This window comes from Plectropomus leopardus, chromosome 12 (assembly GCF_008729295.1).
Source record: "Plectropomus leopardus isolate mb chromosome 12, YSFRI_Pleo_2.0, whole genome shotgun sequence".
Lineage (NCBI taxonomy): Eukaryota > Metazoa > Chordata > Actinopteri > Perciformes > Serranidae > Plectropomus > Plectropomus leopardus.
The window spans coordinates 18605193-18619356 of NC_056474.1; the positions used below are offsets into that span (position 1 = coordinate 18605193).

The 14164-nt window shown below is 40.3% G+C and overlaps 1 protein-coding gene across 1 annotated transcript in view; it reads right to left on the reverse strand.

Moving 5' to 3' along the window:
* The window catches only part of LOC121950991 (dynein axonemal heavy chain 11-like), a 43885-nt gene continuing 29721 nt past the window's right edge, over nt 1-14164 (reverse strand). Inside the window, 28 exon segments of the mRNA XM_042497145.1 lie at nt 1-210; nt 212-249; nt 530-670; nt 2075-2187; nt 2363-2478; nt 2747-2929; nt 3125-3307; nt 4036-4095; nt 4502-4621; nt 4753-4944; nt 5026-5115; nt 6162-6299; nt 6490-6617; nt 7094-7242; nt 7339-7532; nt 7646-7768; nt 7852-8022; nt 8387-8527; nt 8674-8838; nt 9444-9648; nt 9767-9889; nt 10031-10133; nt 10723-10855; nt 11058-11231; nt 11374-11508; nt 12306-12407; nt 13220-13408; nt 13925-14068. Of these exon segments, the coding sequence (XP_042353079.1) occupies nt 1-210; nt 212-249; nt 530-670; nt 2075-2187; nt 2363-2478; nt 2747-2929; nt 3125-3307; nt 4036-4095; nt 4502-4621; nt 4753-4944; nt 5026-5115; nt 6162-6299; nt 6490-6617; nt 7094-7242; nt 7339-7532; nt 7646-7768; nt 7852-8022; nt 8387-8527; nt 8674-8838; nt 9444-9648; nt 9767-9889; nt 10031-10133; nt 10723-10855; nt 11058-11231; nt 11374-11508; nt 12306-12407; nt 13220-13408; nt 13925-14068 (3963 nt within the window).

A 14164-nucleotide genomic window follows, 5' to 3' on the forward strand; every position in this document is an offset into this window, starting at 1 on the left:
TCACACACTGAGCAGCAGAGCCACTCCTGCCAGCACCCACTTGGCGGACCGCTCCCTGGTTTTGAGGCTAAAAGTCCAAACGTATGTAGGTCCTCTGACCTTGGTCTTGTAGAGTGGACACTCGTAGATATTCCTGGTCTCCTGGCGGTCATTGGGCACAGCTCGGACTGAGATAACGGGCATGGGTGGGGTCAGTTCCTTCAGACGGGCTTTCAGTGATCACCCCAGCCTGAGTGTCCCACCTTGCACCTGTGGGAAACAAAAATGGGATTAACATGTTTTCAAAGAATGAGGGAATCTAGACATTATAAAACAGGTGGGAAGCTAGAAGGGTATGGTTAAAGAGGGTTGAAAAACCCCCACGAAAGTTCCCTTTAAACATGTCTGACGTGATTTGATTCACAGTGGAGGCAAATTCAGCTTCTACTCAAAGTGTACAAAGATGAGTAAAAGTGATCTCAGACCAGCGAGAAAACTAGAACCCTCCATGTTGTCCCACAATAGAGTAAATGGCAGAATGTTTTTCTACCTTCCAAATAGAGTCCATATACGTATGCACCCTCCCTAGCAGGTTGGTTGAACTCTTCCTTAAACTTCTTAGTCACATCAACCGTAAGGTTCACTTTATCCAACGGCCACTCGTTCTTCCGTGCCAGAGACTGCATCACCGCTGAAACAAAAAAACAAACAAAACAAAACTAGATGATACCTGCTGTGCAGCAACGGGTCGGGGGCAAGCATTTTAAGGAAAAAAGAGGAGAATAAAGCCTAATAGATAAGCAAACATACCTCTGAAGAGGTATTTATTATATGATATGAAATTATATCACCCGTCAATCAATCACTTGCTGGCGTTAAGACACAAACAGTGGAGTTGTGGTTGAAGTGTAGCAGCAATGCTGCTGAAAACACGGAGAAACAAAGAAGGGAAAACCAGAACTGACGAAATACCGTCAGTATGCAGACACGTAACTTGTTGAGATACGTCATAGTAAAGCATGATGTAAAACGGCAAATTCTGACATGTCGAAAAAATGGCTGAAAACTAAATATTATGGCTTGTAGAGACACTCCACAGTATATCATGTTGAAAAAATAGCTGAAACTGACATAGTACAGTAACTGTAACTTGTTGAGACACGTCATAGTATAGCATGTCGTAAAAATCTCACATATTGGCATGTCATAAAAATGGCTGAAAACTGCATATTATAGCTTTTAGAGACACGTCAATGTAGCATGTTGAAAAAAAGGCCAAAAACGTCATAATATGGCATGTCAAAAAAAATGTCTGAAAACGACATCATATGGTATGTTGAAAAACGGCCCATTTTGACATGCTGAAAAAATGGCTAAAAAACGAGATATTATACCATGTTGAAAATAATGTCTGAAAACGACAAAGGTATGTTGAAAAATCTCACATTTTGACATGTCAAAAAAATGGCTGAAAACCATATATTTTTGCTTGTAGAGACACATCATAGTATAGCATATCAAAAACGTCATTGTATAGCATGTTGAAAAAAATTGCTAAAAAACAAAAATAGTATAGTATGTCAACAAACTGCAAATTTTGACAAGTCGAAAGAATGGCTGAAAACGAAATATAATAGCTTGCAGAGACACTTCATAGTATGCCATGTTGAAAAAAATACCCAAAAGACATAATATAGCATGTTGAAATGACTGAAAATGACATTATATAGTTTGTGACTTATTGCTTATTTGTGACTTATTATATAGTTTATAACTTTTTTTTAATGCTGATTTAGATGTCATACTTTTTATGCTTTTTTGGACGACATACTATAGTGTGACTTTTTTATGGTACTTTGGATGACATAGTATAGTATGACATTTTGGTGCTATTTTAGACGACATACTAAAGCATAAGATTTTTATGCTATTTTGGACGACATACTATAGTATGACTCATTGGTAGTATTTTGGACAACATACTATAGCATGACTTTTTCATGCCATTTTGAAAATATATAATAGTAAGCAAGTAAGTAGGAAATAATATAATAGTTAAGTAGTACTTTTATCTGTGAGCACAAATGTATTTTACCAGTGAGGAAGGACTGTGGGTTGAAAAGTCCAGACAGCCAAACAACACTGGGCAGAGACAGGTCCTGAGTCCAGCTGTCCAGCTCCTTACAGCGCTGCAACACATCATTATACCTGATACAGACGCAGACACACGTGTAAACACACAAAGACAAGGAAAACTGCAGTTGTATTTCTTACACCTATTGTAGATGGATTAATCAACAGTCTATCTTAATTAGAAAATGCATACTGCAAAGTACAACACATTTGGAAATACTGGCAGTGACACACATACACACACACACACCATATAGCCAGGCTGTAGGTGGAGGGATAGGCCAGCTTGGTCCAGGTATCAGGGACGTTGTCAAAGAACAAGGCAGTTTGCAGTTTCTCCATCTCAGATGAGATAGCCAGTTCACCCTTTGACAGATATATTTAACATGAATATAGAAATCTAAGGTGCTACGTGTGGAAATTTCACACTACTACCATCTAATTTGAAAGACCAGTGCAATTACTGCAACTGCACATTTCACACTACAGTATATTGCACCTGATCTGAAGAAAATCTGCAGGATGAATTTGAGTGTCAGACTAAGGGATAATAATTATTTGATAATGTCAAAAAGTTGAGGGCAACACTGTATGCAATATGCGACATACAAACACGCAAAGTAATAAAGCATACCTTGAGTCCCAGGTCAAGCTCCTTGAGTGAGCGTCGCATCTCAGAGATGAGCATGTTCATGCGCTCACACTCCTGGAAGCAGACCAGGATGTACGGGGATCGCTCAGTTGTTTTAGCGGTGATGTCGGACATGTTGTATTCCTCGGGTAGCTTCTCCAGCACCTCATCTAAAATCGTTTTCACCTGAGGGAGAGCAGTTACTGAATTTATTAAAGTGGTTCTCTCCACTTTGTTTCTTGCATCACTAAATTGGTGTGTTAATATTTTTGTGTGTTTGCCAGGCTAAGGGCAGGTTAAGTCTGTTGGGAATGAACAGTAACGTTATTTAATTCCTGTCAAGAAAAACTAATCCCATAATAATTGAACAGGTATAGCGACCTTCTCCTCCAGGGTCTGTGAAGCTCCCTCCCCCATCACAGCATCAGGAGACTGCAGCTCCAGCAGAGTGTGAAAAAGGTTATCTGACGTCACTGTCAAGAACTCAATTTCTGCATTCGGGTGCAACCCATAATGCACTGGGCTCTCATGGGGGAGCATCTCATCTATGAAATCATGATAGCCCTGGAGATGTAGAAAGAGAAAATGGCGAAAGTATCTGTTACATTCATTTAAAGGGATATTTCACCCAAGTACACAAATAAACATTTGGGTATAAATTACTGTTACTAACTAATGTTGTATTTTTTTCTAAGAAAAGTTAGTTTTTCTTGCATGCCTTCACAGTGGACCAAAAACAGATAGAATTCCTGATAAAGTGATGTCATAGGCGACCGTGTTTAACAACAGTCAAACTATTTAAGATCATTCATTTACAAACTCTCACAAATCTTGTGCAGGATAATCCAAGTCTAGTTTATCCAACTGTATGCTCTGTACTTCCCTTACGGGTGCATTTTTTAAAACTGAACTGAAAGTGTAGTTTATTCACACTCTTCATAGCCAAACTCCACTGACAAAAAATAACTCTCTCTTGTTGAACAAGGAAGCTGCAGGCCTACCACGCCCTCATCTATTAGTTTGTCTTATTGTTTGACTTTGGTGTTAATAGTTAGGATTCACCAAAGTTTCACAATAACACAAAGTTCAGTTTCCCATCGAAAAGGGCTGTCTGTTTAGGAAATTCTGAGCATACGACCGATAATAAAAAGCAAAGTAGACAGACACAGAAAGAAGGACACAGCAGAGTTCAGTTACACTTTTGTTCAGACCAGTTAAATGTTCATTATTAACAATTAAATTTGAACCATTTCAAAGAAATGTCTCCTCAGACTGAATCCATCTCTAGTTACCTGGTAGTCCAGGTTGGAGGGGACGACAAATCCAGGAGCCAAAGCAAGCTTCCGGTCAAACTGAGAAATAAAACAAAAGACAGAAGAATTCTCAGCTTTAAATCTCTAACAGAGTACAAAGCATTTAACAGTCCCAAATTAGGAGGCCAAAATTTCTCGTTCAAACAGCGTCTGGCACGTCTGGTTGCCAGACACTCTTTAGCTTGCATGTGCAGTCTCTGGCCCAAAACTAGCCAAATTGCTGCTAACTGGAGCTGATTCTCAGCCTGAAATGGTCCAAGTCTGCACTCCAAAAACTCAGTTAAATCTGGCAGTCTTTTACGGTCTGTGCCGAAGCCAGTTCACATTTGGTCCTCTTGCGCTAGAACACAGCTGAGTGTGCCAACACTCAGCCTCAAATCAGCCAGACTTGGGAGGATTAAATTCCCTTTGTCTCTCTCTCTCTCTTATGAACTAATGTACAAACCTGGTTGGGCTGCATGTATTCCTCCAGGTATGTCCTGCAGAGACGTCTGTCCCAGTCATCAGTGATGTGTCCTCCATACATGATCTCTCCAAACAGATACCTCAGGTCCTCCCATGGCACCTTCATCATTATAATTATCATAAAAATGATCGCTGCTAACACAATCACTATCGCCATTATTCCCCTCATCGTGCCGTGGCATGCTGCCTAATACAAACCCCGGACACACATGCACCAAAAACACATCCCACCTGTGCATTAGCCTCCAGGTAGTTGTAGAGGACATTGACCGATATTGTCAAGTCTCCAGTGTTAAACGGATATTTTCTGTTCCACCCCTGTGGTCCAAACTTCCTCCTCTCTGCCACACAGGCGTGGAAGTAACACAGAGAGAAGAGGATGGTCTTAAACTCCTGCTCACGGCTGCACTGATCGAGGATGTCCTAGAGACAAAACAGTGAGTTAATAAATAAATCAATAAATAAGCACAATGAGCACAAAGCAGAAGAGCAGTAGATGCTCACCTGGTCAAAGTTATCCAGAGCAGCATGCAGATTGGCATGCATGCCTGTGGGAGGTTCGTTGGTAATCTTGATAGCGTTTTCCAAAATGCCCTGAGGAAAAAGATTAATATCTGCCACGTAAACATGACAATGATTTCTGGAGAGAGACACTGCTGCTGAGTTTTTCAAATGCAGTTTTTTGGTGCTATGAGTACCACGAGCTGTGTGCCATCTAGATCCACTATATAAGATTCAGGGCTACCAAATTATGGAATGTTTTTTCTCACCTGGCAGAAAAACAAGCCTTTATTGTAGTGGTTAAATTATTAAAGCCAACATGATTTTCCACCGCCACTCTTTGTCGGGGCTTTTAAAACATATGTGATTTGTCTCTAATGTTTTCACAGTCAATGTGTAAATAAATAAATAAATATATTTCAGGGGGGTTATCTCATTTCATGTTCGCTTCTTTTCTTTGTTTTGCCATTATGGTACATTTTTGGAACGCCTGGATTTCCTTCCTGTTTATCCTGTCATTTCCTGTTTTCCATGAGAAGTTTTTGACCCACTTTTTATCATACAGAGCAACCAGTCATCTCAGTCTCTTTCTAAGGGTGCATCAGATGTTTACAAGACTATTTAACTGCTGTTTTGTTAGTACTGTTCTCTAAATATCTCTAATGTCTTATCTTCATGTTTGTTTTTATCTCTCAGCAACATGTAGCCAATCAATGTTATTGTTGCGGACTGAGTCTCCTTCTCATAAAGACCTGCATACGTACACATACATGCACACAGACACATCTACACAAACTTACATATATTTTAATTTACAAATTACACATTTACATTTTTCTACTTTTAATGACTTTTTTTTAGAGGCTTTAAATAAGCCCACCTGGTAATTTGCCTCTCTCTGCACTGTATACTTTGTTATTTTTTTATGTGCAAAAATAATAAAATCTAAAACATCGAAATTGTAGAAAAGGCATACATCTCTACAGGAGATATCGTCGAAACGGTGAACACAGGTAACCTGTCCCGCTAATAGAGTGAGGAACTTGTTACATCAAAGACACCTTAGAGTCTACATTCACTCTATGTATATATGCTCCACGCATTAAGATAACCTTGCTGCACGCGAACTGCGTCTCTACCTGTGGGATAATGTGTTCCTGAGGTGTCGGTGCCGGCTCAGCGCTCATAAACACTCTGTAGTCCGGATGACTGCCTTCACAGCAGTGCTCCAGCAGCTTCTCGAGTGAACCCAGCCAGCGAGCAACCAGGTGGATGTTCTACAGGGAGGTGAAAGAAAACACACCATCAAAGTCTAGTATAGCACAGAGGGCGAGTGTGAATGGTGAGGCACTGCAAATTGAGTACTTAGAGTTTTAGTATCTGTAACTGTTCTGTCAAATATTTTTATCCTTAGATGAAACTTCATTTCTATCCACCCACATATTCAGAATAAACATGCAGTCAGACCTGCAGTATAACCCAGTGACCCTCCTTGGCAGCCTTCTCCATTGCAACCTCGGCCACAGCTTCCTGGCCCTGACCCAAGGACACGTTGTGAAGCTTCCCAAGGTCGATAGTGAAACCCAACTTCCTTCCTGGGAACACACAAGACTGAATATAAAGTCTGTCTAGGTCTTAGAGCCATTTAATTTTTTTTTATATTCAATGCCCTCAGTTTTGATTTCAGTGGATTTGTTTGTTCAAAAGATGCTCTGTGCTTTGTCTCATAGTGGCGCTTCACATTGACACCTTTAATAATTGCGAGTCATACTAGTTTTGAACTGCACAGAGGAAGAATAAACATGTAAGAGTCTATACATTCCTAATTAAAAGCTTTATATTTGTTGTCTACTTTTCTCTCTTTAGAATTCGCCATGTGAAATTACTTTTCCGACTGTTGTCTTGTTATCTCTTGTTTCTCCTGTGTGTATATCTCGCTCACTCGAGTCCCAATGCTTATTGTAATGGTCAGACTTGATAGGCTAAGTAACATCTTGCAGGAAGACACACAGTAAGAGAGTATGAGTCTGTGTGTGAGTGCATGCAGTCAGTGCTTCTCTGTTTACAGTACCCAGTGATTCCACATCTTTAAGTGGGTCCACGCCAGGGGACAGGATGAAGAACACAGGTGAGGCTGGACCACTTTCTCTGAAGGACTTTGCAAATTCAGTCTTTCGGCCTTCTGTGTACTTCACCCCGAGCTTCTCCTCCACAAAGTTCCTACAGAAAAGCAAAAGGAAAATTGATTTAAAAGTGGATAATCTAAACAAAAAAAACCCATGTCCTTAAAGAGAGGGGAAAAAAAACTCTCCTCACCTGAGAGCATAGGTCATGCGGTCGGGTCTCAGGGCTCTCATCATTATGAGTTTCTGCAGGGAACTTTTCCCTTTCCACTCCTGAGGAAACTTCTCCTTCTCTGGACACTCTGACTCCACCATCTTCTTCCAGCGTTTAGGGGAGCCTTCAATGTCCCGGTCCAGACCACGAAACTCATCAGTGAAACTCATCACCTGGGCAAAGACGACAGACAGCAGGTGGTGTTTGACAATTTTTTTTATGAATGTGTGCCAGCAAAACAAGAACAACAACAACAAAAAAAAGTCCTGTGTGTGTGTGTGTGCACCTTGATGGCGCTCCATGCTGAGTTGGAAAGAAAGTCGAGGGGGCTGACGTAGTTGTGGTCAATGTTAAACCGCAGCAGGAAGTCTAGCTCTCGCACATCTATCTCCTTACTCATCAGGAGCAACTGAAAGAAAAAAAACACAATCAGGGATGAAACACTCACTCACTCTCTCTCTCTCTCTAACGCCAAGACAGACACATACACACCTGGAAGGCTAGCTGAGCAGTAAAGGTGAGCTTGTCTCTCTCAAACAGTCCCCTGCTGATGTAGTTGAAGGTTGAGTAGGTAACACAGTCTATGAGAGTGTTTACTCTGCTCTGCACATCCTCACATGCCTCCGCCATCTCCACCGCCTTGTGGAAAACCACGTTAAAGGCCTGAGAACACGAGGGAGAAAGTTTAGCATAGCTTGTTCTGATTGTTGCATAAATTTGTGACACGTTTCTCACAAGTTAGAACATGAGTGCCTGCTTTTTCGTAAAGCCATTTTTTCAGTTCCTAGACTGTCAGTATGTTCTTGGGAGATATTACACCCCAAAAATGACCATTTGTATTTTAATCACTCACACCGTCTTATGATAACAGAGAAAATGTTTGATGAATTGAAGTTGTAGGGTTCCACATTTAATAATAGCAAACAAAGTTTTCATCACAAAATCAACCTAACACAGGATGAGTAATTGATTCAAAAAAGGTAATTTCGGGGGTTGAAGTATTGCTTTAAATTTCTCTTCTGGTTACCTTGAGGCTGAATTGATACATAGGGTTGATCTTGTTGAGATCATTCATGATGAAGTAGAGCAGAGAAGCTCTGACAGCGACAGGACGATAGTGTTCTCTGGCCTCGTTGATCTTCACCTCGTTAACTTTAGCTTCCAGAACCTAAGAACGGAGGAACGGAGGAAGAAGACAGAAGAAGTAGAAGAGATGACGAAAGTGTCCAGGTATATAAAAGTGCAAACCAAGTGAACTTACTGTTGTATTCAAGTCAGGCGTTAACAGCAAAGCAAACATATCCACACTGTTACCTTCATCTCTATCTCAGCAGCAGTGTGCTTTGTGGTCTCAAGCTTCTCCACCAGCACGTTGTCACCCAGGAAGTTACTCTCCGCAGCAGACAGCCTGGTCAGCAGCTCGTCCTCCAGGAGCTTCAGCTCAATCTTGAACATGTTCTGCTGTTTGGTCAGTTCACTCTGCAGGGAGTTTACATAAACAGCACAGATCATTTGGGGAATTGCTTATTATATACAGAAGTATTTTCCCTAGTTTATCTATTTTATGTTAAAAAACCTAATTAAAAAAAAAACAACCCAAAAACCCAACAACTGTTAACAGGAAAAAGCGGTTTATCATCTAATATAAAAAATATTATTTGCCTCAACTACTATAATAATACAGTAATTTGCAATTGGAAAAAAGTATTATGTTATGTTATGTGACAGACTGTTATATAAGGGAGGGAAAGAGGATGATTGAAGATCATCAAAGATGATTTATTAGTTATTAAATCTGATTTAACCCCTTATTTAACCTGGAGTAAAAGATTTACTAAGCTTAAAAATATCCTTTTCAAGAATGTCCTGATCAAGACAGGCAGCAGCACTAAAACATGGTTGAAGTAACAAAACAAACATATCACAATTTAAAATGAAAACAAAAACTAATAACAGAATTATAAGACATCAAAAAAGTTTTTTAACATTCAAAACATCTGTAGCCAGATTCACCTGCTTCCAAATTATATAAAATCCCTCTGAATGTGCCCAATGAGAACATAACTAATAACAAAATGACCCACCTTGAGGTGCTCGAGGTCAGGTCTTTCCTGATTCACCACCTGTGCCAGGAGCTGGTCCTCCAGACCGTCCCTGGTCACAGTGAAATTGATGAGAGTGGTCTGGGCTTGAATCTCTGGCTTGTAGTGAGGATTAGCTAACTTAGTGTGAAGGATCAGTCTGAATCCCGGGTGGAAGAAACACTCCTTGTCCCCGACCTTTATACAGCTGTGAGAGAGCAGTGCAGAGAGAGGAAAGCATAAAGAACAAGAAGAGAGGGCAGAAAACTGAGGAACAAATGGTGGTTTTGCATGTACCGTACACATGATAAAAGGTAATGTCCTACCTTCCCTTCTTGATGGTGTGACGTCCCAGGAGAGGGTCAATAACGGGGTCAATGGTCTCCTCGAGGTTCTCTATGAGGACAGTATCCCCCGCCACGACAGCCTGTTCTATCACATCTACATACCTGGAACAACATTGATTTATGAAATAAGAATATTTAAACAAATTTTGTCATTCCTAAGGAGAAAATAATAGTTTTGAGAACGAGAACATCAGACATGAAAGTCTTTATCTCTATGTGAGGATAAAAATGGAAAACACTCACCCCCTCTGTCCCAAACTGACAACCTTGAGGCTGCTGCCATAGCGACTTTTGATCCACTTAATGCCTTGCAGCTGAGGGTCAATGAGGAGAGGCCAGCGCTCACCTGAAGCAATACACACACAACCCACATGTGACCCACAAATGGAGTCTTAACCATATTAGCACTGCACAGTTTGTACTGCCTGTCAGAGAAGGACTATCATCAATGTGGTGATGTGACATTAGTATTGTAGTATACTAGTGCGGTGCTTGTTGAAAACTTGTTGATAACTTTATATTTGACACTACTCTTTTTTAGGTACTGAGGAATACACCTGCTGTGTCATAGTAAAGCCACAGTGGCCAAAGTCTATGAAACAGCCTGTCTGAGCATCTGAGGGACACCAACTCTGTAGACATTTTTAATAGAAACTGAAAGATGTTTTTTAGCTTGGCTTTTACTTAAGGTGCCTCTTCTTTTTTGCTTTTAATACATATCACAGTTGTATTTCTAGCTGTAGTAATACACTGCTAATAAATGTATCCCACGGGTGTAAAGAGCTTGTGCTCGACAGGGCACTTCCGTGGCTCCTCAGCAATACACCTGCCAAGTGTGAGGTCGATCAGATAAATGGTTGCCAAGAAAATCTAAAGACAGTCATACAGACACTGCTTTCATTTTAGTTAGATGTATATTTACTGTCCCAACTCACAATTTGTGAGGATAGTTGCATTCTGAGTTGACATTTTGTCTCCTGGTAAGCCTTCATTGTTCCACTGGGCCACCATCGCATCATCAGTCAGCATCAACACTGGATCTAAGCCATCTGTCATGGGGACAGGCACCTGATGAAAAGATATAAATTTTAAAAAAAAGAAAAAAATCATGGAAATCTTAACATAACTTCCTGTTGTAGGGAAGGGCAGCAGTACAAATGACAGAGGAAGGAAGAGGTATATGGAAACAGAATGAGTGACCGATTTCCATATCATATATAAAGATAATCATATGGTTTCAGAAAACATTTATCTATTGTAAGATTGTGACCTTCTGGCTGCGCAGGAAGGGCATCCACATGTTGTCCTGCAGCTCTCTCCTGTACTTTTTGGAGAAGGATCCAGCATAGGAGATGAAAGCTGCAGTCAGGAGGACGTCCCCACTTAGAGTTTCCTCCTGTTCGTGGTACTGAGCCACTGAGTGGGCCCAGCGTACGTTCTCACTCTGAAACATGCACATGTTAGTGTACATACAATGAGACACTTAGATATTATACAAAAAAAGTCTAAATATATAAAAAAAGTCTCAATTCAACAGTAAGACACATAAAATATACTGATCTTCCATTCGTCTTTGCTGTGCCCACCTCCAGTCCTTTGACCAGCCGATTGGCGAGCTCTATTGTCTTGTTGGTGCGGTTGACCTCTTCCTGAAATCGCAGTTTCTCTGATGTGGCTTTTTCAAATGCTGTCGTCAGAGTTTCCAGGCTACTGTCCAGCTCCTAAGAGAGAAAAAAAGATAACTTGTGGCCACAAGTGTTCTTGAATAAAATATCTTGCTTGACAAAACATTTGAAAAAACAAACAAAAAAAACCCCCAATATGTACAATCTGTTAATGACCTGAAAATTCATGGAATAAAGCAATAATATCAAGGTGAAACCACACCTTAACCCCTGTCTAGATTGTGCTTAGGAAGTTCTATTATTGCCAACAAGATAATAAAACACATCCAGGGGCTACCAGACTAGAGAAAGAAGAAGCAGTAGTGTGGTGGCAGTGGATTATCAGATGGTCTATAAAAGTCACTGCAGACAGGAGTGAAATTATGCAGAGCCAGTATGAAAAGCCTGCAGCCCCTTATTGACTGTCACAAGAGTAAAATGTGGGAGCTTGCCATGTTTGCAAGAAGCAAGTAAACAATGAATTTTCTTTTTCAACAGTTAATCTGCTATCTAAATTTATTTATAAATGAAAAGACAGAACACAAAAAAGGAAACAAAAGAAAAAAATAAAGAAAAAAGCAAAAGAAAGACAAAAGAAAGAAGAACAATAAAGGAATGAAAATGAGACATCAGAAAGAAAATAAAAAAAGAATATAAAAGACAAACATGAAAGAAGAAGAAAGACAGACAGAAGGAAAATGAATCAATAAAACTAAGAACAAACTGAAAAAGAAATTGAATGAATGCACACAAAAGACAGAAAGGAAATGAAGCAAGAAAATGAAAAATAAAGAAAGAAAATAAGAAAAAGGAAAATGAAAAAAGAAAGGAGAGAATGATCTTATCAGGCATACTGCAAGTTTCTTCCTGATGGCCTCTAGTTTCTCAGCAGCCTCAGCCAGATCAGCATTGGCCTGAGACAGACACATCCTCTTCATCTCAACCTCGCATGATACCTTGGGGACACAGCAAACATACACACATATACACACAGAGCAGTTTGACCCATTATTCTGACAGGAAATACAGTGAGCTTAATTTAGAGGTGTATGCATAGTATAATCCATAAAATACCATGTACCGGTAATTCTTTCAGGGATGCAGACAAAACCATAACCAAGACTCATGTCTGTAAAACCATGGATGCTTTATACACATCTTTACCATGGGAGCACAGAAGATCTATACAACCAGTATTTGGAGTTATGGCCAAAAACATGTTTTTTGCGGTCACCATAACCTTGACCTTTGAACGTCAGATTCTATTCAGCTCATCATTGAGTCCACGTGAATGTTTGTGTCAAATTTGAAGACATTTCCTCAAAGTGTTCTTAAGATATCACATTCACAAGAATAAGACAAATGCAAGGTCACAGTGACCTTGACCTTTGAACACCAAAATCAAATCAGCTCATTCTTGAGACTACTTGAAGATTTGTGTAAAATCTGAACAAATGCCCTCCAGGTGTTCTTGAGATATCGCGTTCACAAGAATTGGCTAGAACAGGTGGACAGGCAACGTGAAAACATATTGCCTCTGGCCTCGGCTATGGCCAGCGCATAGGCATTAAAACACTCTGTTGATACGGTAACATAAAATGTCATGCACACATTGTATATGTAGAATTGTACTTACAAAAATCTACCCAGGGCAGCACAGTAGTCGGGGAAACAGAAAATAATCCATCAGACAAGAACACAATGAAAAATGTCACATGTTGGCTTAGCTGGGGTGACACTAAATATGTATGACAGCAGCTGTACATGCGTGTACCTCGTGGAAGCGTATAATGTTGATCACCCAGGCACAGAGCCCCGCAGCAGCCGAGGATTTCTGTCGCACAAACTCTGGGTTGAACTCTGGGTCACTGAGGTGCTCCTCTCTCACGCACCTCACCGTGGCCTCCGGGATGTGCTCTTTGTCAAAGTTCACCAGAGCCTGCAGGAAGTCATCCACCTGCATGTGCATCCATGTGCAGAGGTGTGTATGGATTTAGATAAAATGGTATCACCTCATGATCTCCATGTATAATTCTTTTGCAAGCTTTTTGGACTCTAAATCATGAGCTTGAGAAGTGAAATAAAATATACACAAAGCTACACACCATATTGGCAACTGTGTTTGCTAAAATCTCTTTTTCGGTTTTATATGTGCATTTCTTTAGTCAGGAAAGTGCCTCGCTGAGATTAAAAATCTCTTTTACAAGAGGCCAAAGTACACAGAACATAAAATATAGAGTTTTAGCACATTTAGTTATAACACAGACTTAAAGTACAAGACAAAGAGAACAGTCAAAGATCAATAAAGCAGTCAATAGATACACAATAAAGGACAAGAAATAAAATGGCAATAAATAATTTTAAGTGTGATGCAACATTGTTTTAGGAAATTTATTTGTGATGTACTTTTTGGCTTTGTTGTAGCCAGCCATTAATCTAGGAAACACTATGAGGCTTCGCTGTAAAATATCACCTTGCTCATGACCATCTTGGAAGCTTTCCAGCTGCGATCTTTGGGGATTCGGCCTTGGGGAGACAGCAGCACCAGAACAGCTGCTGAGACGTTAGTGACAATAGCTGGAGGGTTAGGGAACGTCCTCAGCTCTGTCAGGTTCAACTGGATGAGCGCACACACACACACACACACACACACACACACACACATAGACACAATGATTTTTTTTATTTGGTGGGCTGGGATGAAGCCAACCTT